The sequence below is a fragment of the Camelina sativa genome, chromosome 7 (genome assembly GCF_030686135.1).
Source record: "Camelina sativa cultivar CO46 ecotype springtype chromosome 7, ASM3068613v1".
In the NCBI taxonomy this organism is placed as follows: Eukaryota; Viridiplantae; Streptophyta; class Magnoliopsida; order Brassicales; family Brassicaceae; genus Camelina; species Camelina sativa.
The window spans coordinates 2725340-2751728 of NC_141886.1; the positions used below are offsets into that span (position 1 = coordinate 2725340).

The following is a 26389-nucleotide window of genomic DNA, read 5'->3' on the forward strand; positions in this document are numbered from 1 at the left end:
CAATGGAAAATTAAAATTAAAATACACAACTCTTAAGAACAAAAAAAAAAAATTTTAAATATTAAAATAGTTTTTAACAAAAAGTTATGATAAATAGACACAACTGTAAATTCTATATTAAGTTTTATTAAATTTCTATATTACTATCATCATTTCTAAAATTTTAGTTAGATTATAGAATAATATTGAATATTAGATATTAATATTCAAATTATTTAGATTTAAAATAAAATGAAAATTTTGTTTCAACAACAATGATTTGTTAGTTATTGATGAAGAGACAACTATATAGAGAGTTCAAAATATATGACTATTTAAATAGAGACACCTATTAGAACGAAAAGTTGTGATGAAAAAAATATGAATAAAATATAGTGAAAAGACACAACTCTATAATGAACAAATACAACTGTTTGAGTTTTTAAAAAAGAACAAATAAAACCAATTTTTTAACAAAAAAATACTATGAAAAGTCTTAATTGTTGTTCTTATTTATTCAGATTGTTATTATTATTTTTAAATATTAAAATATTTTTTTAACGGAAAGTTAAGATAAATAGACACAACTGTAAATTCAACATTAAGTTGTATAAAATTTCTCTATTGTTATAATCATTTCTAAAATTTTTGTTAGATTATAAAATATATTCAATTATCTAGACTCAACATAAAATGAAAATTTTTTTTCAACGAACTTGTTAATTAGTAATGAAGAGACAAATATAAAGAGAGTTCAAAAAGCATGGCTATTTAAATAGACGCACCTATTAAAACGAAAAGTTGTGATGAAAAAATATAAATAAAATATAGTGAAAAACACAACTCTACAATGAACAGATACAACCAATTGAATTTTAAAAAAAACAAATAAAAATATTTTTTTTAACGAAAAGGTACTACGAAAAATTGCAACTGTTGTGTGTGCACTTGATTATACCTACAAACTCATATAAACTGCTTTTAAATAGAAGACATCTTTATTACCATATTCAAAAGTTAAATCCAAAAGCTTATTATATAATCCATTTAACTCTTGGAAAAAGACTTTAGGTATAAAATTAACTAAAAGTTGTAAATTATATTCATCTTCCAAAAATCTTTTGTTAAATCAAGAATTGGAGGAATCTCTTTACTTTTAAAAGAATGAATGCTAGAGAATAATTTAGAGAGCTGTAAAAACCGTTGAGATTGAAATTTTATATTATTTGGTGTCATGGCAAAAAAATGAAAACACTTCAAACAGACAAATATATATATATATTTCAAAATATACGAATATTTGAATAGACACAACTCTACAATGAACAGTTGCAACTTTACAAAAAACCGTTACAATGAACAATCGCAATTTTGTGTAAAACACACAATTTAACTTTTCTACAGATTTTTTTGGAAAATTATCCAGAAAGTACGATTAAAAAAACACAACTTTGGTGGCATTTATTCGGATTGCTATTATATATAGGTATTTTCATTAATTTTTTTATATAAAATTAACTAAAAGTTTTAAATTAAATTCATCATTTCAAAAATCTTTTGTTAAATCAAGAGTTTGAGGAATTTCTTATTTTTAAAAGAATAAAGCTAAAGAATAATCTAGAGATCTGTAAAAACCGTTGAGATTGAAATTTTATATTATTTTGTGTCATGGCAAAAAAAATAAAAACAGTTCAAATAGACAAATATATAGATTTCAAAAGATACGAATATTCGAATAGACACAGCTCTACAATGAGCAGTTGCAACTTTACAAAAAAACCGTTACAATGAACAACCGCAACTTTTGTTAAACATAATTTAAATTTTCTATAGATTTTTTGGAAGATTATCCAAAAGGTACGATTGAAAAACACAACCTTTGGTGGCATTTATTCGGATTGTTACCATATTGAAAAGTCAAATCCAAAAACTCACTATGTAATCTATGTAACTCTTGGAAAAACACTCTAGGTATTTTCATTAATTTTTTATATTTAAAATTAACTAAAAGATGTAAATTAAATTTATCATTCCAAAAATCTTTTGTTAAATCAAAAATTAGAGGAATTTCTTGACTTTTAAAAGAATGAATGCTAGAAAATAATTTAGAAAAATGTATAAACCGTTGAGATTGAAATTTTAGTTGATTTTGTGTCATGGCAAAAAAAATGAAAAGAGTTGAAAAAGACAAATATATATAGATTTCAAAAGATACGACTGTTCCAATCAACACAACTTTACAGTGAACAGTTGTAACTTTTCATAAATAACCGTTTTAATGGTCCATCACGACTTTTCAGAAAATATCCAAAAGGTACGATTAAAAAAACACAACTGTTAGTCGCATTTATTCGGATTGTTATTATTATATAGATTATTAAAGTCACTGTTTCGACCTAATTTTATAAAGATTCCCCTTTTCAATATAGGTGACCAAAAAGCTTACTTTTATATGTTTTTTTAATACAAACTTTTATATTCTTGATTTAGAAAGTGGATGAACCAGTTGGTGTTTAAAGAATTGGTTGATCGCATTTTCTTTCATGAACTAAATTCTCAAAATTGTCAAAGATGTGAATCTTCTTTCATTAAGAACTTGTAATAGCTTCTTATTTTTTTAATTAGATATTTTCATAAATTTTGAAATTATCTAAGTTTCACACCATTGGAAACTAGTGATAAACAATATCTACCAAAAAAAAATGTTGTTACTTGGAATAATTTATTAACTTATATTTCCTTCGTTTCAAGTTAGTTGTCGTAAAAATTTTGTTTCAAAATTAATCATCGTTTTATGCTTTTAATATAGATTTTTGACAAATTTTCTCTTTATATTTGTAGTTTAGTTTAGTTTATTAATTGATGATATCTGATAAAACAATACATTACCTCTAATTAAAACAATACAAGAGATTGACAACAACAAACAAAAAAAACTATACAACTAATTTAAAAGGGATGGAGTATATCTTTGTAAAATAAATAATTAAAAGTGTCAGTTTACATGAAATATCACCAAAAAAAACATTAGAAGTTAGTTAATTTCAAAATGAAATGAAGTATTAACAAATGCTAACTAATTTTCTCATAATCAAATCAAACTAAATTTCCTTATATATTGATTGAGTTCCACTAAACTCGGTGGGGCAGACACAAGTCACACTACTTACCAACCCCAACGCTCATTTATCCAAGATTACATCATAGCATCTAACACAAGTCTGCAAAATCCCTGGTTGCATCATTAACACACACAAAAAATAGGAACTCCAATGCTCACTGCCAAAAGTTTAAGCACAGCATGATTGGTTTGCCACGAGTTTTCCCTTTAATCATGGTTTTTGTCATAATCATCATCCGTATGTCTTACTTTATTATTGCCTTGATAGAGAAACTCCCAAAAAGTAAATTTGTATCGTGTAAATATTGTTAGTCAATTATTACTGAAACTAGGAATCGTAGAGAAAAATATCCATTACTACTAAATTTCAAAATGTATATGAAGTCGGGTACATACTTTTCTCAGCAAATATATTTATCACTTATTTGATCATATCGTATATGAAAACCGACCATTGAAAGCAACTACAAACGTATATAGATTAACATTTGGTACTATCTATATTGTATGGGATAGAGACATAAATATAATTGATGGGATTATTCAATTAAAATGGTTTACAAACAGTATAACAACAAGAAATGTAAAGAGATCAACAAATGGTGGTATAGTGAAAGATTTCTATTGGCCATGAATTCTTCTTTTGGGTTCTTCTAGCCAATGATCGAGTTCTCTGCATTTATATAATCACCACTATTAGCTCCTCTCCTTCGCACTCGGCAGCTTAAACGAAAACAACAAATCTAATTGTTTACGGTACATAGATTATGTTTCTAATTAGGTTGACTTCTATGTCTAAGGAATATACGCTTAATCATACAATTGTTAAAATGGAAACGATTCTAGTTTGTCATATGTTTTGTGTGCTAAAATACGTATATATGCTCTAATTAATGACAACATAGGTTGTACGTTGTAACTCAGTAAATAGATTTGATTATCAGTCTGGAAGAAGAAATCTACACTAATTAAAATATGAAGTATATATATACTATATATTAATTAATATTTAAATATAACTTTTTATAAGGCCATCATTAATGGGAGAACACCAAGGGTGTTCTAAGCCCAAAAAATTATAAAAATAATGAATAGTGGCTTAGAACACTTTTTTTAGTTCTTTATGTAGAACTATTTAAGCCCAGTTCTTATTTGACGTGGCTTCATGTGATTGGACGAGATTTTTTGGAAAAAAAGAAAATATTTTATTTATATAAGTATGCAATTTAAATGTTAATTTATAAGTTTTTATAATTGTAATATGTTTAAGAATATTATATTAATTTATAAGTATATAATTGCTTTTATATAAGTATGCAATTTAAATGTTAATTTATAAGTTTTTATAATTGTAATATGTTTAAGAATATTATATTAATTTATAAGTATATAATTGCTTTTATATAAGTATGCAATTTAAATGTTAATTTATAAGTTTTTATAATTGTAATATGTTTAAGAATATTATATTAATTTATAAGTATACAATTGCTTTTATATAAGTAAGCAATTTAAATGTTATTTTATAAGTTTTTATAATTTGTAAAATGTTTATGAATATTATATTAATTTATAAGTATACAATTGTTTTTATATAAGTAAGCAATTTAAATGTTATTTTATAAGTTTTTATAATTTGTAAAATGTTTATGAATATTATTTCACTATATCTTTATTCTAAGAACACCATAATTAGTTTTCCCATTTTTTTTACCTATGATCTTAACAACTGATCTAACATTATTTTCACTATATATCTAATCTAAGAACACAAAAAAAAGTTCTCCCATTAATGATGCCCTAAGTAAGCCTATAACTGTTCTTAATTTCGTATGTACTTAACGCATTCTCTCTCAGTCCCATTAGCATTAATGTCAGTCATCTTCTTTTAGTAACGACGGTCAAAAGTTCCATAAATTCAGAAATCGTATTCTTCTTACAACAATTCAGAAAATGTAGTTTTCTTTTGAGTTAACCAATGGCGTTCTATAAATTTTTTAAAATTGCAGCCTATGACGGAACCAGTATAATGGGTCATCTCAATTCGCTTTAATATCTACGATATAGCAATATGTACGTATATAACTCAGAAACAAAGAATTCGATAGTATTTTGTTTGGTATATCTGCTTATGGTCGCACTAATGACATATTGATACGAAATAAATACGCCAACACTTCTTTGGTTTGTAAATTGTAACTTTGTATATATATATATATATTATAGTCTCAATCTGTTCATAATTTTAAAATTAAAAATCAAACTCCCTTACATATTAATGAAAAAAAAATATTCAATAGACTTTTTTTTTGTACGTTCAAAAGCTAAGGGGCTTCAATATTACTGAAAATAAGAAAAATGGTGTTTTTGACTTGTTGGAAAAGTTAACGATTGGAGCAAGAAATTACGAAATTGAATGATATAACTTCATTATTGTGTTAACTTAACTACTTTTTTTTGGAAAAAATTCTACATATTGTAATGCAAAATGTACAATTTTACAATACAAACTTATATTTCAATAATGTAAAATATATTTAGTAATGCAATTTCAATTTTACAATACAAGGATCATAATAACTGACTGCTAGCTATCTAACAGAAAATGTTTTTGATATATTAACTATAATTGTTTTTTTTTTCACCTAGCATGAAATTGAAAACGCACCAAGTAATTATGAATCAATCTTAGTGCGGTGGGTGGCACTGACACAACTGATTAAAGCTGGATTTAAAGGCCCGAAATAGTAATCAGTCAAAAAAAAAAAGTAAAAGTTTCTTCTTCTTCTTGAGAAAAATGCTCTCTCTACTCGTATCATTTAGTATCTTACGTTCAGTTACAGCGCGTGCATCAACGAGCACATTGTGAGAGATGATGTTTTAGCATTTACAATTTTTTTTTTATCTTTTGGAAAAGGGACGTCTGAAGATAGTGATGTAAAAGCCTAAGGACAGTTTTAGTTCTATGTTGTCAAGTCATTTGTAAATTTATTTCTCACCTAGTTCATAAATATCACTTCTTACTGTTGAACTAATGGTGTTATCGACCAAATTTGAGATAGCTTTTAAAACTAATTCTCACTTTAATAGAACAACAAACAAAACCCATAGTATCAAACTATCAATGATTTGTGTTAATATTGGTTATATTTAGCAAATATTTTACTTGGAGGGTGAATCTTTGATTGTGGATACAAACTTTTGCTTTAAAGAGATAGTTTAGGTTTTATATTGGTATTTTTAACAACTGGTCGCATATCAAGAAAAACTATATGTTGAAAATCCAAAATGGTTTTACTCACAAAAGACACAAAATCAATTCAAAAAGTGAAACTAGTAAACAACATTTTTGTTCTTACTAATTTCAATTATATTAACAAGAACTTTTTCTTCAGAAAACTATATAGAAATGCGTTATTCGTTTTAAATTAGTTAGTAAAATATTATGTTGGGGGCTTATTCAACTCCAAGGTACAACATCGATCACATGTGTGACTTTCATAATACTTTTTGCATAAAGTGAATTATTTTCTCACGATGAAATATGAGTAAATGAAAAAGTAGCTAGTTGATACTACGTACTACTACATGATAGTTTATTTATCAATCACAATCACAATCTCAAATATTGGGAGAAGGAAAAAAAAATCGTGTATTAAGCCACCCCCTCGAACAAATAAATATAAAAAAACGAAAGCAAAGGCATTGAATGAAAATGTGGGGCTAAGAAGCTCTTCTGCAAAGAGAGAAAGAGAGAGAGGAAAAAGTAGAGGAAGAAGAAGAAAGAAGTAAGTGAACAGTGTCTGAAACGGGTAAAAGAAGGACCAAGGAGAAGAGAGAGTGGAGAAGACGTGCCAAGAAAGGAGAGTGAGGGAGGGGTGTGAGGCTCGAGACTTTCCAAAAGAAGATAGGAAACAGATGTCGGGGCATTAACCAATTGGGTATTTGAAGTTGTAACCCGTTTTGTCCGGGTCCTGCCCCAACCTAACCTAACCCCCTTCGTTGTTGTTGTTGTGGCCTCTCTCTATAGCTGTATCTATTATACATCTATACTGTCTCGCGTGTTCACCATAAACAAAAACAAAAAAAATTGTAAAGGAAAATGTGAAAAAGAAAGAAAGAAAGAAAAAAGTCCCCCCTGATCCTCGGGTTCTTTGTAATTTATGACACTCCCAATTTAAGACCTTCTTCTCACTTTTTTCTCTACTTGTCCTTTTACAGATTCTTCAGTCTTACATTTCTACCCTTCTCTGTCTCTTGTATTTACTTGTACTTTTTCAATTGTCTGTTCTCTTGTTTGCTGCATTGTGGGTTTTGTGATGAGATTCATTCTCGCAATGGGCAATTAAAGAAACAATATATCTAGGATGTACTTGTGGCGAAATGTTGGGTACTTTTCATGTGTGTTGGTTTGGTTATGTTTAACTTCTTTGTTTGTTGTACACTTATTGTTGTACAATTAAACTAAACTATGAATTTATAGATTTCATAAGTGTTTTCATCAACTATACTTTATTTAGTTTCCATTAAGTACAACATAGTTAATCTTATTTCTTCTCTTTTGTTATAGTAAATTTATGAGAAAATGTAACACAAGAATGCCATAGTGATTATATTCAAAAGGAGTGAATTAATGATAATAAACTAGGCAAATTAAGAAGAATAATTTTGTTTGCATGTGTATTAAGATGTAATATAATTCAAAATGTGGTATGATTAGGTTAGTTCCTCATCTGGGTAGACATAATTATAAGAATTTTCGAAACCTCATCTTACCAAAAACATATATAATCTCGACCATTTGTTTCTTTCAATATGTCCTACCGTTTATGGGACCCTACTCACTCTGTACTTATGCAATAATTCTTCCTGTTTTCACAATATCATTAGATAGGTTTATTTTAGAAATTCGGATGACTTATGTGTATCCATCAATTTATTCGCCGTTTATAAATAATATAGGTTCATGATCAAAAATCTCTTTCGTACAAAGGTGTTTTTGGTAAACATCTAATCTAATTCAAAATTTAGTAAAAATGCAACGAGAAGTAAGGAAGAAACAATGTGATTTGATGATGTGTATAGATAGATCGTATTAGATCCATGTGTGCTAATGCTGTGAAGTATGAACTCCTAAAAACATTCTAAACACACAATTATATATCTATCTTAATAAATTACGTAAATTCAGATGGATTTATTAAATATATACATTCAAAATCTATCTAATTAGTTCCAAATTCGAATAAAATCAGCGTACATATAAAAAACCTTTTCAACCTATAATACTAAACTACTGAAGTACCCACGTACTTTATATTATAATCACGAGAAGTATAATAGTATAAAAAGAATGTAGAGAGTATAACGGTAATCCAAATCTACACCACAAACACAAAAACACATGAACTACTTACTATATATAATAATGAATAGATAATTTTAAAACTATTCACTAATGTGCATCAATCCCTAAAAGCATGCCACCACCAGTATTGTTGAATCATTCTTTTATCTCTCCCCACCATTATAGAAAGAAAAAAATTGATTCAAAGAGACGACAACAAAGATAGTTATTAAGCTCATTGTTCTTTGCAGATCTTATTATATAATGATTAATGCCATAAACTTGTAACAATATAATCATTTCAGAAAATATCCAACAAGTATTGACTGTTGGCAAGATTGCAAAGAAACTGTTTGTGTAAAAGATAATAGTAAAAAAGAAGCAAAAATCAATCTATTTAAAAAAAAAAAAATCTAATCCATCTAATGTCTCTCTCTCTCCACGCACAAAAGGTCTAAAAGCCACACCACACACATCAGTCACCAGACGTAGCAGAGAGCAGCAACACTGTTCAGAGAGCACTCAGTACTGTTCTGTTCTGATCCTCTCTCTCCTCTCTCTCTCTCTCTCTTTTTTACATTGTCAAAAAAAACAAAATCAAAACTTTATTTTGACCTTTTTTTTTTTTTTTTTTTTGCTCTCCACGGCTTAAAGACTCACTCACTCATCACTGTGCTAGTCTCTCCTCTTATGGCTGAGAGGGTAAAGTCATGAAGAAACTCCTCTGAAAAAATTTCTATCTTTTTTCTCTTTTTTTTATAATAATAAAGCTCTTATCTTTATCTCTCTCTCTCTCTCTCGCTCGCTCTCTTTAATGGGTGGTTTAATCGATCTGAACGTGATGGAGGCGGAGGAGGAAGAAACGCAAACGCAAACGCCGTCTTCAGCTTCTGGGTCAGTCTCGCCTACTTCGTCTTCGTCAGCGTCTGCTTCCGTGGTGTCTTCGAGCTCTGGTGGAGGTGTTTGTTTGGAGCTGTGGCATGCTTGTGCTGGACCCCTCATCTCTCTCCCAAAAAGAGGAAGCCTTGTGTTGTATTTCCCTCAGGGACATTTGGAACAAGCCCCCGATTTCTCCGCCGCGATTTACGGGCTACCTCCTCACGTCTTCTGTCGTATTCTCGATGTTAAGCTTCACGTATGTCTCCTTATCTCTCTCTCTCTCTCTCTCTCTCTCTCTCTCTCTTTCTATTTTTTGTTTTGTTTTGTTTTTGTTTACTTCATTCCTCTGCGCTCAAAGCAGAGAGATATGGGCTCTGTTTTGTTTTTCTGATTTTTAGTTTTTAGTTTTTGTTTTGGTGAATCTGAAGTTGGGGTTTTCGATACAAGTATGGAGATTTGTGCCTCTTGGTTATTGAATTGTTTGAGACAAACGAATTTATGTTGGAGGTGGAAAAAAATTTCCCTTTTTGCTCCATTTGCGTTTTCTTCTTGTGGCATTTTGATTATGAACTCTTGAAATCCCCAAAACTTGTCTGCAGTTTTTGTGCTTATGAATTTGATTTCAATGTTTCCTTTTTTTGCTCAGTGTTGATGGCAATTGCGTTCAGAACATTACAAATCCCTTTTAAAGGTTGTTTTTTGTTGTTGTTGTGCTGTGAGGATTAATAAACAAAATGTGGGGTTTTTTTATTTTGTAGGCAGAGACGACTACTGATGAAGTTTATGCTCAAGTCTCTCTTCTTCCTGAGTCTGAGGTGAGTGTTTCCTTTTTTTAGCTCTCGAGTCTTGGAACAAGAGAGAGCGTGAACGGTGGCTCGAGCTTTAGAGATTTTGAGTTGATTGTTGTTATTATACAGGACATTGAGAGGAAGGTGCGTGAAGGAATTATAGATGTTGATGCTGGAGAGGAAGATTATGAAGTTCTTAAGAGGTCAAGTACTCCTCACATGTTTTGCAAAACCCTCACTGCTTCTGATACAAGCACCCATGGTGGCTTCTCTGTTCCTCGCCGAGCTGCTGAGGATTGCTTCCCTCCTCTGGTACTTACTCTCAATATTCTAAAACATTACATTCTGTATCTTCTGTAGTAAGACTACTTTCCTATGGTTTTAGTTCTGTTTTCCTGTAAGGTCAGATTGAGAGATTTAACTGCATATTCATTCACATTGTTATGTAGGACTATAGCCAGCCCCGGCCTTCTCAGGAGCTTCTTGCTAGGGATCTTCATGGCCTGGAGTGGCGATTTCGCCACATTTATCGAGGTGAGTTTGTTGCTTTGTGATGCTTTTTTTTGTTCCTTGAGATAGTAAATGGAAATCTTGAATGGTTAGAGTGACTTTTTAGGGCAACCTAGGAGGCATTTGCTCACTACCGGGTGGAGTGCATTTGTGAACAAGAAGAAGCTTGTCTCCGGTGATGCTGTGCTTTTCCTTAGGTAGTAAAAAAGAATATGCTTCTATGTTTTCCCACTACACAAACTCTTTGGTTTCCTGTTAGAGGATTTGTGATATATATGTGTTTCTCTGATATAGAGGCGATGATGGCAAACTGCGACTGGGAGTTAGAAGAGCTTCTCAAATCGAAGGCACCGCTGCTCTCTCGGCTAAGTATAATCAGAATATGAACCACAACAATTTCTCTGAAGTAGCTCATGCCATATCGACCTATAGCGTTTTCAGCATATACTACAACCCCAAGTAAGTCCCAACCACAACTTTGGAACCACTGTTGTGTATTGTTTCCTGGGAGTTTATTCTAATCTAGGTCTTAGCAACTTTGGAACCACTATTGTGTAATATATACTATGTTTGTTGAAACAACTATAGTGATAAAGTTTGCATTAATACTAAGTTTACTGGAATTGTAATTGGTAAAATATTTTCAGGGCAAGCTGGTCAAATTTCATAATTCCTGCACCTAAGTTCTTGAAGATTGTTGACTATCCATTTTGTATCGGTATGAGATTCAAAGCAAGGGTTGAGTCTGAAGATGCTTCTGAGAGAAGGTTATAGCTCAAGCTTTAAGTGAACATTGCCACACCTTATGTTTAATATGCTCATCTTTCTAAAATGTTTAGCCTGTTTGGTCAGATCCCCTGGGATTATAACTGGAATCAGCGATTTGGATCCTATCAGGTGGCCTGGTTCTAAATGGAGATGCCTTTTGGTAAGCTATTACTTATGATCTTGAAAGAAGTCACTAGCTATTAAACTGTTGTTTATTATATATATATTTCCCATAAGATTAGTGTTCGCACTGAAACTGTGTGTTTGATGTCATATTCAGGTAAGGTGGGATGACATTGAGGCAAATGGGCATCAACAGCGTGTCTCGCCATGGGAGATCGAACCATCTGGTTCAATCTCCAATTCAGGCAGCTTCGTAACAACTGGTCCCAAGAGAAGCAGGATTGGCTTTTCCTCAGGAAAGCCTGATATTCCTGTCTCTGGTATAATATCTACTCGACAAAACACATCCTACCGCTTATATAATGTGACCTCGCCTATAGTCTTTTTATGTTTTCTGCTACTGTTTCAGAGGGAATTCGCGCCACAGACTTTGAGGAATCTTTGAGATTCCAGAGGGTCTTGCAAGGTCAAGAAATTTTACCGGGTTTTATCAACACTTCTTCGGATGGTGGAGCCGGTGCTAGGAGAGGCCGCTTCAAAGGAACAGAATTTAACGACTCTTATGGGTTCCATAAGGTCTTGCAAGGTCAAGAAACAGTTCCCGCTTACTCAATAACCGATCATCATCGGCAGCATGGGTTGAGCCAAAGGAACATATGGTGTGGGCCGTTCCAGAACTTTAGCACCCGTATCCTCCCCCCATCTGCGTCATCATCACCTTCTTCCGTACTGCTAACCAACTCGAACAGTCCAAACGCACGCCTGGAGGATCATCACGGAGGTTCAGGCAGGTGCAGGCTGTTTGGTTTCCCGTTAACCGAAGAGACCACATCGGTTGCATCTGCGACGGTTGTCCCATGTGTTGAAGGAAACTCCATGAAAGGCGCTTCAGCAGTGCAAAACAATCATCACCGTTCGCAAGGAAGGGACATCTATGCAATGAAAGACATGTTGCTAGACATTGCTCTCTAGGGTTCTTTTGGTTTATTATTATTATTATGTGTGTTTTTATTTGCTTGTTGCTTAAGTAAAGTTCTTATCTTTAGTTGATTTATTATGATGATTACTTCCTGCTAACTTTTGGGAATGTCACAAGTTGACAATGATGACTTATGGAAGTAGACTTGTAAAACTTGTTCACTTTTGTTGCAAGAATGGTTTTTTTTTTTTTTTAGTTAGGCTCAGTGTTCTGTTTTGTCTCAAATCAACCGGTTATCTCCGGTTTAATGCGCAAGTCTACATTAAACCGGAAAGAGTCCGATAATACCAAAAATTAATCTCTCTCTCTCTCTCTCTGTCTCTGCCATTCAAAGTAATCTTGATTCCAAAACAATGGAGGAGACGACATGGGAACAGAGACTACAAGCGGTGACACACATACTCACAAACCCAACAACAAAACCATCACTTCACTCCCAATTCTTGATCGGAGCCCTAATCCCAAGCTACACCTCGTGGGATTACCCTCCGGTCTATTCGCAGAAGCATCTCCGTCGTCAATGGTGGGTTTCTCAATTCATCAAAAGGGTATCGAGACTCGGGCTTCCTGATACCACCTGGAGGTCGAATTGCCCGTATTATCAGCCGCCGGCGGCGATCATGGCGGTGGAGGAAGGGAGATGGGGCAAAGAGGAGAGGATAGAGTACGCGAGGAAGAGGCTGAGGAGGAAGAGATTGGTGAACGAAGTGAATCCTTATATTCCTCTTTTGGTTCCTAATTTGCTTCTCTTTACTCTCTTGTTATGGGATCCTATTCCTGAGTAATCAATCTGTAAAAGACGCTTATTGAATTTTTATTGTAAAACCAATATCTGTGTTTCTGTTTTGTACTATTAAAAAAGAAGAAGAGACATAAAAACGGGTTAGTTGTTTGGTTTGAATTGGTTCGATTTGATCCGGTTTGGTTTTTTAGGGGTTAATATGTTTGGATTGGGTCGTCGTCACAAAATAGAGAAACTCAACTAGTTTTGGGGATTCATTTGTCTTCGCTTTAAACTTAAAACTTTATAAGGTTGGATGGTGCTTATTGTCAATTTGTCACAACCAACAAGAAAGGACTTTGATTAGTGCTATTACACTTACTAGTACTGGAATTATGGACTTTTGAATAGTGGTAGTAGTACTACTAGTGTATAATATTGAGCAGAATAGTACGTTGCCGACTGCTACTATTTTTTGGTTTTTTTTTTTTTTTTTCAATTTTTGTGTAGGATAGAGAAATTGATAGTTATGATGTAACTTAACTAGCTAATTAGCGGAATAATAGTGTGTATATGGTTGTGCATTTTGCAGTGAGGAGGATAAGTGATTTGGGCAAGCTTCCCTATCATTCACTATCTCTTCAACCCACCAATCTTTATTAGTTAGTTCCAACGGCAAGTCATGCTACTCCCAAATACTTTGACAAAATCTAACAAATGGATGATCTCACCCTTTGCTTGTACTATCTTGTGGGTCTAAATCATTAACCAAATCTTTATTTTATTTTTATGAATACGTGTATTTTATCTTTCCCCCTAAAAGATTTGTGTGGAGCCGTTTATTATCGTTTTCTTAATTCGGTAGTTGAGATCTATCTTAATATTGTCCGAAAAGGAGAAGTACCAACTCTCTTCCCCATACTCACAGAAGTCAAATGAAGCTTGAAACTTTTGTCAAGCATTTAATTTTATTAGGTAAAATATTTAAGAATTACGAACAAGCTATGTTTGCTTATTTATTGATCGATGTTAGTGAGAACCAAACCAACAGTTTCTTAAATCCGGTATATTAGATGTTTCTTCTATCAAAGATATTGAAAAAAGGAAAACAAACGTAGATGCATGCTTTAGGCTCGGAAAACGTATAGTAGTACGATTCAATTCATATCGGTGTCCCTATTGTGGTGACTTTGCCATTGCAACTTCATTTTCACCCCTCTTTTTTTGTTGTCAACTAATTTTCTTTTTATTGGTTGACATATAGAGACAAAAAAACAAAAACAAATTTCCTTTTATTGTTCATTAAGTCAACTAATTTTCTTCTTCCTCCAAGAGAAAATAACTACTATAGTGATAATAGAGAAAGAAAAATAATCCCCAATACAAATAAGCAGTATGATTTTCATTTTTTGGGTGCATGTGGAAACAATTAACAATTTAACACTTACGCTTTAGCTAAACTGAGAGAACGTAACTAAAATAAAATAAAACTGAGAGAACGTACGTTGGGTCACACGACTCACAAAGTCACAACAGAGCACTCATATCTTTGGATTAGAGCTCTATAGGTATATCTAGATTCTGAATGGTTTACACGATATGCAGCGAAGAGGGCAGAGCGTACCAAAGAGAAGTAGTACAAAATTGCACTATCGTTTTTGACAAGTTTCTTCCGTTTCAAAACATGTTTTTTGAGGTAAAAAGTTCATCAAGTCATTGATAATTTTTCAACTGTTATTACGTGTAGAACGTTTTGATGTAGGCTTTTGGTATATATTGTTCGCCAAATGAATCATTTGCATAAACACTAATAATATATACTACAACCCCATCCTTTTAGAGCATGATGCTCATGTTCATTGTCCATATGTGTTTTAACAAACCTCATAATATTAGGTATTAGAATTTTACATAATCGGTTTGATTAGTTACCATTTTCTGATAAAATAACTACAAAGGCGCCACCAAAAGTCGAACTAACTCTTTGAAAATTCATCTCTTCTAAATGGACTCGCCATCAACCATTATTACCAATCCACTCTTTACTTGCACCTAACCATTTACACTCTATTAATTTTTTAAAAGGAGTTAAATTAATCAAAAGGAAAAGAAAAAAAAGAAAACCCTTTCCTATATATAAACACTCCCACTTTCTCTCACAAACCCATAACACTCACATCACCATGGCTTTTTCTACTAGCTCATGCCTCCTCTTTTTCTGCTTAACACTTGTTCTTTTCTCCACCCAAATCAATGCAAGAGACAGCTACTCCTTTGGTAAGTTTCAAAGAGAAAACCCCACAGAACAAAACCCTAACAGTCTTGTCCCTAACCAAACCAACGAGAAGAAAGAGCAAGATGACCAGAACCCTGCTTTTATCCCCCAGTCAGAAAACGGGTACGGCTTGTACGGTCACGAGACAACCAACAACAACAATGAAGAGACGTTGAACAATAACAAGAACGAGGAGACCGTTAACTACGACGACTCTTTCTCCACCCCAAGCCTAAGCGAAACGGATCAAACCCAAGAATCTTACAAGAACTACAGAGATAGCTATCCTAAGCCGACCGAGATTTACGACAACAACAGGGACACGGTCTACTACGGAAACCCCGATACTTACGGGACGGATACGAGGGAGAAGGAGGCGTACAAGGGTTATGGCAACAAGGACATGAGCTACTACGGAAACTCCAACACTTACGGGGCGGAGAAGAGAGAGAAGGAGGCGTACAAGGGTTATAGCAACAACGTAGAGAGACAAGGAATGAGCGATACGAGGTATATGGCGAATGGTAAATACTACTACGACCTTGACGACGACAGAAATCACGGCAGCTTCTACCAGAATCACTATTACAACTACAAGCCCACCGGTTACAACGAGAAGAAATCCAACTTCAAGAATCCATACGATTCGAACCAACACCCCGAGATGTTCGGGGAAGAGCAAGGAGATCAGTTCACTCCATAAGCATGCCCACATGAAACAATAAAATTAAGAAATATTTGCTTTAATATATCTTCGAGTGTTTCTTTTTGTCAAGCTAAGTTATGATATGGTTTATCTGTCAAAAATATAATTTGTTTGCATATAAATTTTGAAAGAATAAATATAGTAATGCTTGTTACGCTAATACTCTAATGTTAATTTAATCTTTATTCTTCTTTCTTTTTTATTTTATTTTAATGTTATAATAAATTATATTCAAAAACAAAAATATTTTGGTACAACTAGTCCACCAGTTTGTTAAACTGGTGCAGCAGTTTGTTTGTACACAAATATTTTGGTACAACTAGTGCAGCAGTTTGTTTGTACAAAAATATTTTGGTACAACTAGTGCAACAGTTTTTCCTTTCCAAAGAACAACATCAGTGCGGGAGTTGGAGAGATTCCGCTGCATCGAGAGTTCTTCTTCAATTTGATTAAATTGTTGCAGGCGGTATCGCCGTCGATGTCGTCTACCCCCACGCATCAGCGACAGTCATATGTGTACTTATCCCCATGTCGATGCTTCCTCTCTCCCCTACAACATCAACCAACCGACCAAGACTCGACCAATTATCAAACCAGAAGAAAGTGCGGAGCCCATTATTTACTTCGTTTCGACATAAAAGTGCTGTCAGTGGCCTGAACTTTAGTAGTTTCCTCCACATCCAAGAACCAACGGATGTAGCTTTCACACACCAAAAGTGTGCCTATTTGAAAAGATATGTGTCCACCCATTTGACCCACAGAGACTCCCCTGAAGAAACGATACGCCAAATCAACTTTAAGCAACAAACATCATTCATCTCCTTTAATGACCGTAATCCCAGTCCACCTTCTTTTGTAGGAGTGCAGATAGTTCCCCATGCGACCTTAGCTTTGTGAGGGTTTAAATCTGGGCCAAACCAAAGAAAAGCATAACATAATTGATCTATCTCAGTTATACACTGTCGAGGGAGCCTAAATGCCGAGAGCCAGAAGTTACATAAACTCCAAAGAACCAAGTAAATCAGATTTAGACGGCTTGCAAACGAGAGAAACTGGGCTGTCCAGGAGCTGATTTTCTTCTTTAAATGTTCAAGTAGTGGCGAGTAGTCGGATGAAGTGAGACGTTTGGTAACCAAAGGCAGGCCTAAGTACCGAACCGGTAACTGACCTACCGCAAAACTGAAACTTCTTTGAATCTCTTGACAATCTAACTCCGAAAGACCACCTAAGTAGATTGTGGATTTCTCCATGCTTATTTTCAGGCCAGATCTCACATTACCATCAGAGAGGACCATAAGGTCATCCGCAAAACTTAAATGAGTGACACCAAGCTGCTGACACTTTGGATGGTAACCAAACTGTTTTCCCGCTGCCCTATCCAACATCCTGGAGAGAACATCCATAACAATAACAAACAGGTAGGGAGAGAGAGAGCATCCCTGTCGTAACCCTCGAGCATTTTGGAAGTAACACACTAGTTCCCCATTGACTTGAACAGAGAATGAAGCCGTCGTCACACAAAGCATGAGCCAATGCACAAATTCGGATGGGAGATTCAAAGCAGAGAGCACATTCTTAAGAAAAGGCCATTGAACCGAATCAAATGCCTTCGAGATATCGATTTTGATGGCACACCTACTGGATATTGTATCTTTGTGGTAGTCTTTGACTAATTCAGTGGCAAGGAGAACATTCTCGATCAGGAGGCGGTCCTTAACAAAAGCCGATTGATTATAAGCAATACACTTAGGGAGAAGTACCTTGAGGCGGTTTGCTAATATTTTAGAAATCACTTTGTAAATCACGTTACAACATGATATTGGCTTATAGTCTTTCATTTCCTTTGCCTCCATCTTCTTAGGGATTAGAGCAAGGATAGTAGCATTTGCACCTTTAGGTAAAAAACCTTTGATAAAAAATGATTGGACTGCAATCACAAACTCCTCACCAATTATATCCCAAGCTGCTTTATAAAATTATGCGGTAAACCCATCCGGACCCGGTGACTTATCCGATGGCATAGAAAACAGAACCTTTTTGATCTCATCCGCTAAGGCCGGTTTAGTAAGATTGTTTTGCTCCTCCACTGAACATCTAAACGGCATGAGATCCTACAGTTCCTCCACCATAGCTCCTTCAAACTCTGGCGGAATGAACTGAAGAAAATCTTTAAAATGACGCTCTGCTTCCTTCTTAATCTCTTCTATATCAGAAACGACACTACCATCAGGCGTCTGAACCTCCCGAATCATATTTTGTGCCACTCTCGTCTGAACTGCACGATGGAAAGACTTGCTATTATGGCCACACACCTTTAATCAGTGGATCTTAGCTTTCTGCTTCAAATATTTCTCTTCTAAACCAGCAAGGAAACACCAACGGTCATATGCCACTTTTTCTGCGAGCAGTGCATCTGCAGAAGGGTTTGATAATGTTGATTCCTGTTTCGCACAAAGTGTAATATATGCTTCTTTTGTTCTATGCACCAAGTGGTCTATCTTGTCACGAGCCAGACATCGAAGTTTCGGCTTAAGGGCCTTGAGTTTTTTAGTAAACCGAAACAGAGAGGAAGTAGACATGTGAATAGCTTCAGTGCCACCCCAAAAATCATCCACCACTGGTTTAAACTCACTCATCTCAGCGATTGCATTAACGAACTTAAACGGCTTACAGCTTCGTCTAGATGCAACTTGTGGAATAATGTTTATCCTGCAACGAGAATGATCTAAACATCCACCAGCATCAAAAACATTATAGGCCTTCGGATATGAAGCGATCGAATCCTCATTCACTAGAACACGATCCAACTTTTTCGAGATGAGATCATTCTCTCTTTTGTTACACCAAGTAAATACTGGACCATGAGAGGGCAAATCGGCGAGAGAACAATAGTTCACCACCGACTGAAAATCCCTCATGCCCTCTGTAACACCTGGACTATCATCACCACAAGAGTGTTCCTCAACAACCAAAGTTTCATTAAAATCTCCAAAGATAAGCCAAGGCTTATCCCTCATCATCGGAGAGTCCTTGTGGTTACGTAAATCCTCCCATAAGACCTTCCTTTCTTCCATCAAATTAGAGCCGTAGGCAAAAGAACAAAAGAACTCCTCTGCCCCCTCTAATTTAATCAAACACGTGATAAGTTGGCTACTCTTGAACACGGGAGTAAGACTAACATTATAACGCCACACCACCCACAAACGCCCACAAGTACTATGCTCATAGTTCATTAGTAGCGACCAATCTCTAAACAACTTCACACCCAACCACTAAGCCTTACGCTCCTTCACTCTAGTTTCGATAAGACAGCCAAACTGAAAGTTTTGATCATCAATCCATTTCTTGATAATGGAATGTTTAGAAGTTATATTTAATCCGCGAACATTCCAAAAGAACCCAGACATTAAAATCGCTTGGAAGAGGTCCGTTTACTCTGATCCCTAGATGTGACACTAGGTTGTTGAGTAGAAGGATTTGAAATTACTTTGTGTGCTGTTTTGGAGCCACGAGGCAGCGATGGACGTAACGGTGGAATGAAAGACGTCCCCAAAAGTTTCTCTTGTTGCGAGTGCATATCATCCACAACCACATCCGAAGTAGAGACTGCGTCACCCTGAGTAGGAGTCATCTGCTTATCCCCGTTTTCAGAGGAAACACCAGCTTGGAGCGTTGGTGATGTCATCTGCTCTGATTCATGAGCGATAGTAGAGGTAGAGGGATCAAGCTCTTGCAGAGGTTTCGCTAAACAAGTATCCTTTAAATGGCCCCACTTGCCACAGCCAACACACTTTGGAGGTAGCCAAGGGTAAGCATATTTGATAACAGCATCAAGTTCCCCCTCTTCCTCTTCCATAAAAACAAAATCTTTAGGCAGAGGTTTTGTTAAATCTGCCTCCACCAGAATCTGAGCAACCTTAAAGCTAGTACAAGTATCAGTTTTCGGGTGCAACCGAACCGGTTTACCAACAGCACTCGCCAGGAACTGCATGCCTTTATTAGTAAACAGAGAAGGAGGCACATCAGATAATGTGACCCACAAAGGGATCGACTTCAGAGCAGGCTGAGTTTCCTCCTCAAACGGAGACCATTTTGAAACCACCATTGGAGTATCCATTATATTCCACATACCCTTGTTTATGACCCTTCTACGCATACTCTCACTTCTGATTCGAAACTTTACAGTCGTGCCATTCACCTCATACACATCAATCAAAGTTGAAGTATTACCCAATCGCCAAATTTTGTTAACAATCATGTGTATCTTACCCACATGAGAAGCTTTTGTGCTTAAAAACTTACCCATGAGAAAATCCTCCCAAAGAGGTTTCGCGTCATGTAAAACCTCCTTCGAGACAATCACTCTCTGCTGCCCATCAACCTCCACGATGTCAAACTTTTGCTGAGAAAAAACGTGTTTACGAGCAACGTTTGCGTAAGACCTCTTAGCCTGTAGGATTACCTCCGCCCCACATCACGCTGCCTAGACTCAATGCTCTGTTCCGAATTAATCTCACAAGTGCTTTCTGCGAAACCAATGTACCAACTTCGATAGCGGCCCCCTCTACCAGTGAACCATTATCCCCCGACACCAGATGTATTCCTCCGAGAACCGGAGAAGCCGGCGGCAGCATCAATCTTGCTTAGAAAGTTAAAAACCGTAAATGGCTTTATTGGTTGCCCTCCACGTTTATATTATTCCACGTTTTTTTTCATAACCATGAATGATGCTCAACATCTATCCTCTATTCTTCTTTTGTCTTGTATAAAGTTTTGAAATCAAAACGAACAAGAACAAACACAATAAAGCAAAATCTATTGCACATACTCTAATGTTAATAATTTTCTCTTTATTTGCTTTGTGAAAAGTGAAAACCACCGACAACAGATTTGTATAGAATTTTATGACATGGTCTTAGTCACGTGACATGCACACGCTCGTGTAACAAAATACTTATTAGTTGCGTTGACCCAAGCGAAACCTACAAACCCAGAAAAAACCCTAAATCCGAAAAATCCAACGAGATTAATCGGAAACCATCAATGTCCGCCGCTAGATCCGTCCTCCGTTCCGGTGTTGGTCGAGCCGCCGTTGCCGCGTTAAGGTCGACGAAGCCTACGCCTTCTTCTGCGCGATCTACGTTTAGGATGCCTAAACAGAGCCCTCTCTCTAACCGCATTTTCAGGTAAAACAACACACAGTGAAACCGAAACATTGATTTGCGTCGGCGGTTTTAACTCAGTTTTGATTTATGCATTTTGAAATTGAAAAGATCTCCGGTGGAATTGAGCTGCTGCGTCGAGACGATGCTGCCGTACCACACGGCCACTGCTTCTGCTTTGCTCAATTCGATGCTTTCAGCTTCAGGACGCTCCATTTGGACCATCCAAGGTACTTTCTCTAGTCAAAGACTCTATCCTCTCTCTCAGTGATTTGATACTTAGTGACTGATTTACATAGAGCTGTGTCCTTTCAATCTTGTTGCATTGTGGATTTGCACATCTATCTCTAGTCATAAGAGTTGTTCAATGTCTTGCATTCAGTGAGTGATGTAAACTATCAATCATGTCTTCTTTTTGGAGTTAGGCAAAAGGGGAATATCTTAATGCTGGGTTGATTTTTCTTATGATAGTGATAGTGTTTTCACATGAATGGCCAATTTACAAACTTTAATGAATCCTGCAACACTCTTTGTTCTGTCTAATCACATGCGGTTATGTTTTTTTTTTCTTTTTTCTGGATGCTGATATGATGTTCTATGTGCTCAGATTGTATTGATGATGCATGATGAATCTCTTATGGAGTGCAAGAATGGATGCAGTTTTAAAGCTAAGTTGATGAAGTGACAGTAGCGGTGTCATGTTTCTTCTTAGGTCATAAAGATCAGGTTCTGACCTTCTTCAAGGTTGTCCATTAAGGGATCTTATAGAATTCTTATCAGCTCTAACCCAGGAGATTTGTAAGGACCAACCAGTGCAGTTAAGGTGACTACTTATTAGCAAAAACCGGTCCCAATCCTAGCTTATCTTTAATTTTGGGTATTGAGCAATCAAAATATCAGAGAACTTGAAGTGGTATTTTGGGTATGGATATGACTATTTTGCAAGACATAAAAATCTTTTTTACCAAGTTCTTTTTTCCATTAACATTCTGTTCAAGGACCAAACAAAAGCATCCAAAACTCAAAACCCAAGATCATTCCTTGATCGTGCGCACCAAAAACCCGAGATCGAGATAAATACACCGGTAGATAAAAAATAGCATACTTGCCCACATCATAAAAGATAATTATCATACACCACGCGCGGTAGCAAAACAAAATTCATTGTGGCGATATAACCTATTAGAGACATTGGGGGGGGGGGGGGGGGGGGGGGGGGTTAGAGATCATTCCTCAACGACATTGACGAGCTCATACTCCACAAGAGACAAATTGTTGTCCTCTTTAACAGTAATGTCAACCGGTTCAGTGACCTCAATGCGACCCCATTTGTCAACAGCAAGCCTCATCGATCCCTTGAACATATCTATCTTTGCATTCCGGATATTCACAGTAGCTCCTGGTTTCATCAAGTCCACTACACCCACAAAAGAACGACTTATATTATCCCCCAAAAGCAAAGTGTTCTAACCACCAAATTCAATATCAGAGCAGTACAAATCCTAGAGAGCCGTATTTAATCAACAAAATCTATAATTCTAGCAAATGAGTATAGGTGATGTCAATGAAGGTTCCAAGAGAACAAGGCTTCAAGTATCCAACATTTGAATTCTTAACACAATAGCAACAATGTTTTGAAGCTAGAATCTGATTGAGAGGTGACATACAGATTCGATCAAGACTAAGAAGCTCCAAAGGATTTGACAGGTAATTCAAAAAAAAGAAACATAAATAAACCAAAAATTATAATGTAAAAGAACAAAATTGCAAGAGAGGAATGGGATGAAGTCACCTTGATCGTTGCGAGCAGTGAAGAGGATACAAGCAGTCTCATCACCAACGAGACACTCAGAGATCCGAGCAGGCCGGAGATGAGAAGAAGCACCACCAGTAGGCTTCTGAGTTACGGAATTCTGATCGACGACTTTAACAGTCAAAGTGTGACTGCTCGTTCCTGGTTTAAGCTGATCCACCTTCACGAACACCGGTTTCCTCTTCTCCTGAGGAGTCTGCTGCTGTGGTTGATTCCGAGCCGGTGGCGGCGGCGGGTTTCTTCCTTGTCGCCGCGGCGGAGGCGGTCCGTTTCTTTGCCGTGGTCTATGCTGGAAATTGTCGTTGCTCGTGTTTGACGCCATTGGGGGGACTGAGGTCAAAAATCTCGAAACGAACAAAATCTCTTTCTTCTTCGATCTCTTTAGAAGTAGAAATCCCTAGAGAGAGAGAGGGATGAGTCTTCTTCTTCTGATGATTCTTTTTTAGTGGAATTTACTATTTTTTCTCAACTTTTATAAAAAATTAAAAAAGAAAAAGAACGAAAAAAAAAAAAAAAGCAGTTTGAGGCAGCCACGTCAATCTAAGACCAAAGTAAAATTAATCAAAAGATGTTTGGTGTAACTCTGTTGTAATTACTCAAATGGTAACTACTGATCTACTCAAAATCAACTAAAATCCAAGGAGTGTTACAGTGTGTTTTGGAGATATAATAAGTTTCATAAAAAGTGAGAGAAAGCTTTGTCTGAAACAATGACACATTCTGGCTCTGTAATTTGTTTATCTGGTGACTCTGTAAGCCTACACAAAACAAAAACCAAACGAGTGTGAGAGAGATATTCTTTATGTAGTAATCTTCTACTTAACACCATAACCACAAACATAATATGTTTTTTTGTTACCTTGATCTGTTTGAGCAGGTTCTTGGCGCGTGCGTCTGTCTTGAAATGATCACGAACAGGCTGTGGTAAAAGGAGGTAAATATTCTTGTTGTAAAGGTTTTCCGAAATACTATTCGTTTCTATCTTTCTGTTAATATATAAAAGAAACTTTATCTTACTTGCAAAATCTTGTTCAACGAGTTCATCAGGCCTTTCTTTAGATCTCCGGGGTGCAACTCACCGCTTTCATATTCAGTAGCAATGTCTTCAAAGGTTTTGTAGGTCCTAACATTCGGAAGACATTCCACAGCAGGATCAGTATCGCCATCTTAATAACATATGTAATAGGATTACACCAAAATCCAAATTGTATTTAAAATTGAGCAAGCGACTATGATTATTTTTAGCAAAAACGGATAAAAACTCACTTGTTGCCGCCATATTCTTCATTACGCTCAACTGTGAACTCATCAAACCATGGTAGAATGATGTATTTGATGTATTCAAGGCATGGGTTGCCTTGAACAATTTTTGGAGGACAATAAGCTTTCTTGATCTTCACATTAACTTCAGCCTAAGAACGACAAGACCTTCAGAACTAGTCAATAACTGTGAAAAATCTCTTCTCTACTTTTGTTAACTTAGAAAATTTGCTGAGTTACAGTTACCTCCTCATCTTCCATAAAGATGGCAGATAACGGATCACTTTTGGACATTTTTTCTTGCCCTTGTTGGAGACCAGGAAGCATATCTGTAAGTAGTTACAGCTAACAGATGATTAACCACCGCTAGTCCTGGAAATATATGGTATAAAAGAAGTAAAACATGAAAATGTAGAGCATACGGTGCGACAAGATTATCGGTTTGTTTTTCCTCTTTATGTCATCACAGTATTCTCTCGCAAATATCAGCCTACAGATGTATAATAAACGTTTTTAACAGCAATCACAGAACTCATAAGCCAGATACACATAATATAACATTAGACTGAGTGAAAAAACGAACTATATATACATCAACAAAATATGGGCAAGAGAAGTTTTAAACTAAGGAAAAACACATATAAAAGTACCTCGAGGAAAAAAATATCAGCACATTGCATGCATGGGTAAAGGATCTGAGCAGCACTCAGTTCATCAGTCTCACTACGTCCCATGATCTGCACACACCTACAAGGAAAAGATACAGAGTCATTCAGGTCCCATTCATTTCCCTCGCATAAATACATCCAAGCATGGAGAAGATTAAAGAAAAAGAAACCTTAAAATTCTAGGGAGCTTGTTTTTGCGAGCAATGTCCATCACAAGAGGCCAGTACTTATCGGCCTTGGAATTAATTTCTTCAGACGACCACAAAAACTCAACTTTGTCATTGTCCATCCCAGCGGCCTTCCATATCTCTTGGAAGTATTCTCCAACCACTCTGATTTTCTTCAAGTCACCGCCCATTTTGTTGTTCAACTGAGCAAACCAATCAGCGATCCAAATTTTCACTCTGCAACCAGCTGAAGTCATTTTGTTCACATTAATGACCTTCATCACTCCCTATTAGGAAACAACAGAACAAAACAGATTAACAGAATTAGCCCAAGCTTCCCACATTGTATAAAGTAATGGAATAAAGTAGCATACACTATACATGACAAGTTAAGTAACAATGGCAGCTAAAGTTTAAACTGAAAACACCTCAAGAGATAACTGACCTGAGCAATGTGCATCCTTCCTGATGGTTCAAACCCATCATAACAAATCGGAGCAGCCTTCTTAGAAAGAAGATTCTTAAGCTCTTCCTCCTGTATGCATTCCTCACCAATGCTTCTTACAATTCTGTATCTCTTCTCAACCTCTTCACTCATCCTGTCGAATTAGTCAAGTTTTTGAATCCACCACACCAATTACCAAACAACAAACAATGCAACACTTCAAAATTGGACAAGTTATCAATTTTAAAAAATACCATACCCTAAATTGATATAGCCGGACTAAGAGGAAACGCTCTAATCTCCATGAGAAAATCAAATAATCCAAACTTAAATTGAAGAGCTAAACTGATGATGGGAAGAAAACTCACTGTAATCCAGCGGAGGAAGAAGGTGCCTGACTTGATGAAACGGAAACAGTCTCCATTTCCGACGAAAGTTTGTTAACGGTCTCCGAAGATTGGTCCGCCATCAAAAACTAGCCGGCGGCGAACGAAGGCTTGTTAGGGTTTTTTCTTTTTTCCACCAAATTGCGAACTGTGCCGGAGTTAACGTGGAACAGAACGCCACTACGCTTCACGTTTCTTCACGGTTTGATTTCGGTTTTCCTTAATTTTTTGTTTTGGTTTAATCCGGTTAGCTTAAAAGATAAAAACAAGCACATGCGAAATTAGGAAATAT

General features: G+C 35.6%; 7 protein-coding genes across 9 annotated transcripts; 4 read left to right on the forward strand and 3 right to left on the reverse strand.

Annotated features, from left to right (window-relative positions):
- The first annotated feature begins 8769 nt into the window (after positions 1 to 8769).
- On the forward strand, positions 8770 to 12689 carry LOC104700045 (auxin response factor 3). 2 transcript variants are annotated; one of them, XM_087458149.1, is made up of 11 exons: positions 8875 to 8972; positions 9102 to 9582; positions 10085 to 10141; positions 10244 to 10426; positions 10564 to 10648; positions 10731 to 10821; positions 10919 to 11083; positions 11272 to 11391; positions 11477 to 11552; positions 11673 to 11835; positions 11925 to 12689. In XM_087458149.1, exons 2-11 carry the CDS (start codon positions 9262 to 9264, stop codon positions 12485 to 12487), a joined length of 1824 nt encoding a protein of 607 aa, XP_087314275.1. In that variant the 5' UTR covers positions 8875 to 8972; positions 9102 to 9261; the 3' UTR covers positions 12488 to 12689. The 2 variants fall into 2 exon arrangements, 1 of the variants encoding a protein (XP_087314275.1); XR_015561845.1 differs by having other exon boundaries at positions 8770 to 9582; positions 11464 to 11552.
- A 67-nt stretch (positions 12690 to 12756) lies between these two features.
- LOC104700046 (uncharacterized) lies at positions 12757 to 13395 on the forward strand. The gene has a single exon (XM_010415493.2). It carries the CDS (start codon positions 12848 to 12850, stop codon positions 13277 to 13279), a length of 432 nt encoding a protein of 143 aa, XP_010413795.1. The 5' UTR covers positions 12757 to 12847; the 3' UTR covers positions 13280 to 13395.
- Positions 13396 to 15269: 1874 nt separating this feature from the next.
- LOC104700049 (uncharacterized) lies at positions 15270 to 16356 on the forward strand. Its single transcript, XM_010415494.2, has one exon. The coding sequence runs from the start codon at positions 15399 to 15401 to the stop codon at positions 16191 to 16193; it is 795 nt and encodes a 264-aa protein (XP_010413796.1). The 5' UTR covers positions 15270 to 15398; the 3' UTR covers positions 16194 to 16356.
- A 2158-nt stretch (positions 16357 to 18514) lies between these two features.
- On the reverse strand, positions 18515 to 19429 carry LOC147940769 (uncharacterized). Its single transcript, XM_087458256.1, has one exon. The coding sequence runs from the start codon at positions 19427 to 19429 to the stop codon at positions 18515 to 18517; it is 915 nt and encodes a 304-aa protein (XP_087314382.1).
- Positions 19430 to 20992: 1563 nt separating this feature from the next.
- Positions 20993 to 22326, forward strand: LOC104700050 (protein NUCLEAR FUSION DEFECTIVE 6, mitochondrial). Its single transcript, XM_010415495.3, has 3 exons — positions 20993 to 21382; positions 21470 to 21588; positions 21966 to 22326. Exons 1-3 carry the CDS (start codon positions 21240 to 21242, stop codon positions 21983 to 21985), a joined length of 282 nt encoding a protein of 93 aa, XP_010413797.1. The 5' UTR covers positions 20993 to 21239; the 3' UTR covers positions 21986 to 22326.
- A 110-nt stretch (positions 22327 to 22436) lies between these two features.
- On the reverse strand, positions 22437 to 23645 carry LOC104700051 (uncharacterized protein At4g28440). Its single transcript, XM_010415497.2, has 2 exons — positions 23151 to 23645; positions 22437 to 22775 (listed from the first exon to the last, which is right to left on the reverse strand). Exons 1-2 carry the CDS (start codon positions 23491 to 23493, stop codon positions 22585 to 22587), a joined length of 534 nt encoding a protein of 177 aa, XP_010413799.1. The 5' UTR covers positions 23494 to 23645; the 3' UTR covers positions 22437 to 22584.
- Positions 23646 to 23706: 61 nt separating this feature from the next.
- LOC104700052 (tyrosine--tRNA ligase 1, cytoplasmic-like) lies at positions 23707 to 26319 on the reverse strand. Of its 2 annotated transcripts, none has more exons than XR_015562770.1 (10): positions 26080 to 26319; positions 25712 to 25865; positions 25270 to 25553; positions 25082 to 25178; positions 24854 to 24921; positions 24678 to 24760; positions 24438 to 24583; positions 24189 to 24294; positions 24031 to 24090; positions 23707 to 23929 (listed from the first exon to the last, which is right to left on the reverse strand). XR_015562770.1 is itself a non-coding variant. In XM_087460196.1 (10 exons), the coding sequence occupies exons 1-10, from the start codon at positions 26178 to 26180 to the stop codon at positions 23909 to 23911; spliced, it is 1149 nt and encodes a 382-aa protein (XP_087316322.1). In that variant the 5' UTR covers positions 26181 to 26319; the 3' UTR covers positions 23707 to 23908. The 2 variants fall into 2 exon arrangements, 1 of the variants encoding a protein (XP_087316322.1); XM_087460196.1 differs by having other exon boundaries at positions 24854 to 24940; positions 25072 to 25178.
- Positions 26320 to 26389: the final 70 nt, after the last annotated feature.

Excerpts from the sequence above, each read along its gene's own strand:
- LOC104700045 (XM_087458149.1), top strand. The coding sequence starts at position 9,262 with ATGGGTGGTTTAATCGATCTGAACGTGATGGAGGCGGAGGAGGAAGAA. Across the intron at positions 10,427-10,563 it reads AGGATTGCTTCCCTCCTCTG|GACTATAGCCAGCCCCGGCC; the intron begins GTACTTACTCTC and ends ATTGTTATGTAG. Across the intron at positions 11,084-11,271 it reads AGCATATACTACAACCCCAA|GGCAAGCTGGTCAAATTTCA; the intron begins GTAAGTCCCAAC and ends AAATATTTTCAG.
- LOC104700046 (XM_010415493.2), top strand. The coding sequence starts at position 12,848 with ATGGAGGAGACGACATGGGAACAGAGACTACAAGCGGTGACACACATA.
- LOC104700049 (XM_010415494.2), top strand. The coding sequence starts at position 15,399 with ATGGCTTTTTCTACTAGCTCATGCCTCCTCTTTTTCTGCTTAACACTT.
- LOC147940769 (XM_087458256.1), bottom strand. The coding sequence starts at position 19,429 with ATGAACTATGAGCATAGTACTTGTGGGCGTTTGTGGGTGGTGTGGCGT.
- LOC104700050 (XM_010415495.3), top strand. The coding sequence starts at position 21,240 with ATGTCCGCCGCTAGATCCGTCCTCCGTTCCGGTGTTGGTCGAGCCGCC. Across the intron at positions 21,383-21,469 it reads CTCTCTAACCGCATTTTCAG|ATCTCCGGTGGAATTGAGCT; the intron begins GTAAAACAACAC and ends GAAATTGAAAAG. Across the intron at positions 21,589-21,965 it reads CTCCATTTGGACCATCCAAG|ATTGTATTGATGATGCATGA; the intron begins GTACTTTCTCTA and ends CTATGTGCTCAG.
- LOC104700051 (XM_010415497.2), bottom strand. The coding sequence starts at position 23,493 with ATGGCGTCAAACACGAGCAACGACAATTTCCAGCATAGACCACGGCAA. Across the intron at positions 22,776-23,150 it reads CACTGCTCGCAACGATCAAG|TGGACTTGATGAAACCAGGA; the intron begins GTGACTTCATCC and ends TTGTGGGTGTAG.
- LOC104700052 (XM_087460196.1), bottom strand. The coding sequence starts at position 26,180 with ATGGCGGACCAATCTTCGGAGACCGTTAACAAACTTTCGTCGGAAATG. Across the intron at positions 24,761-24,853 it reads ACCGATAATCTTGTCGCACC|ATATGCTTCCTGGTCTCCAA; the intron begins GTATGCTCTACA and ends AACTACTTACAG. Across the intron at positions 24,091-24,188 it reads CGTTGAACAAGATTTTGCAA|CCTGTTCGTGATCATTTCAA; the intron begins GTAAGATAAAGT and ends CTTTTACCACAG.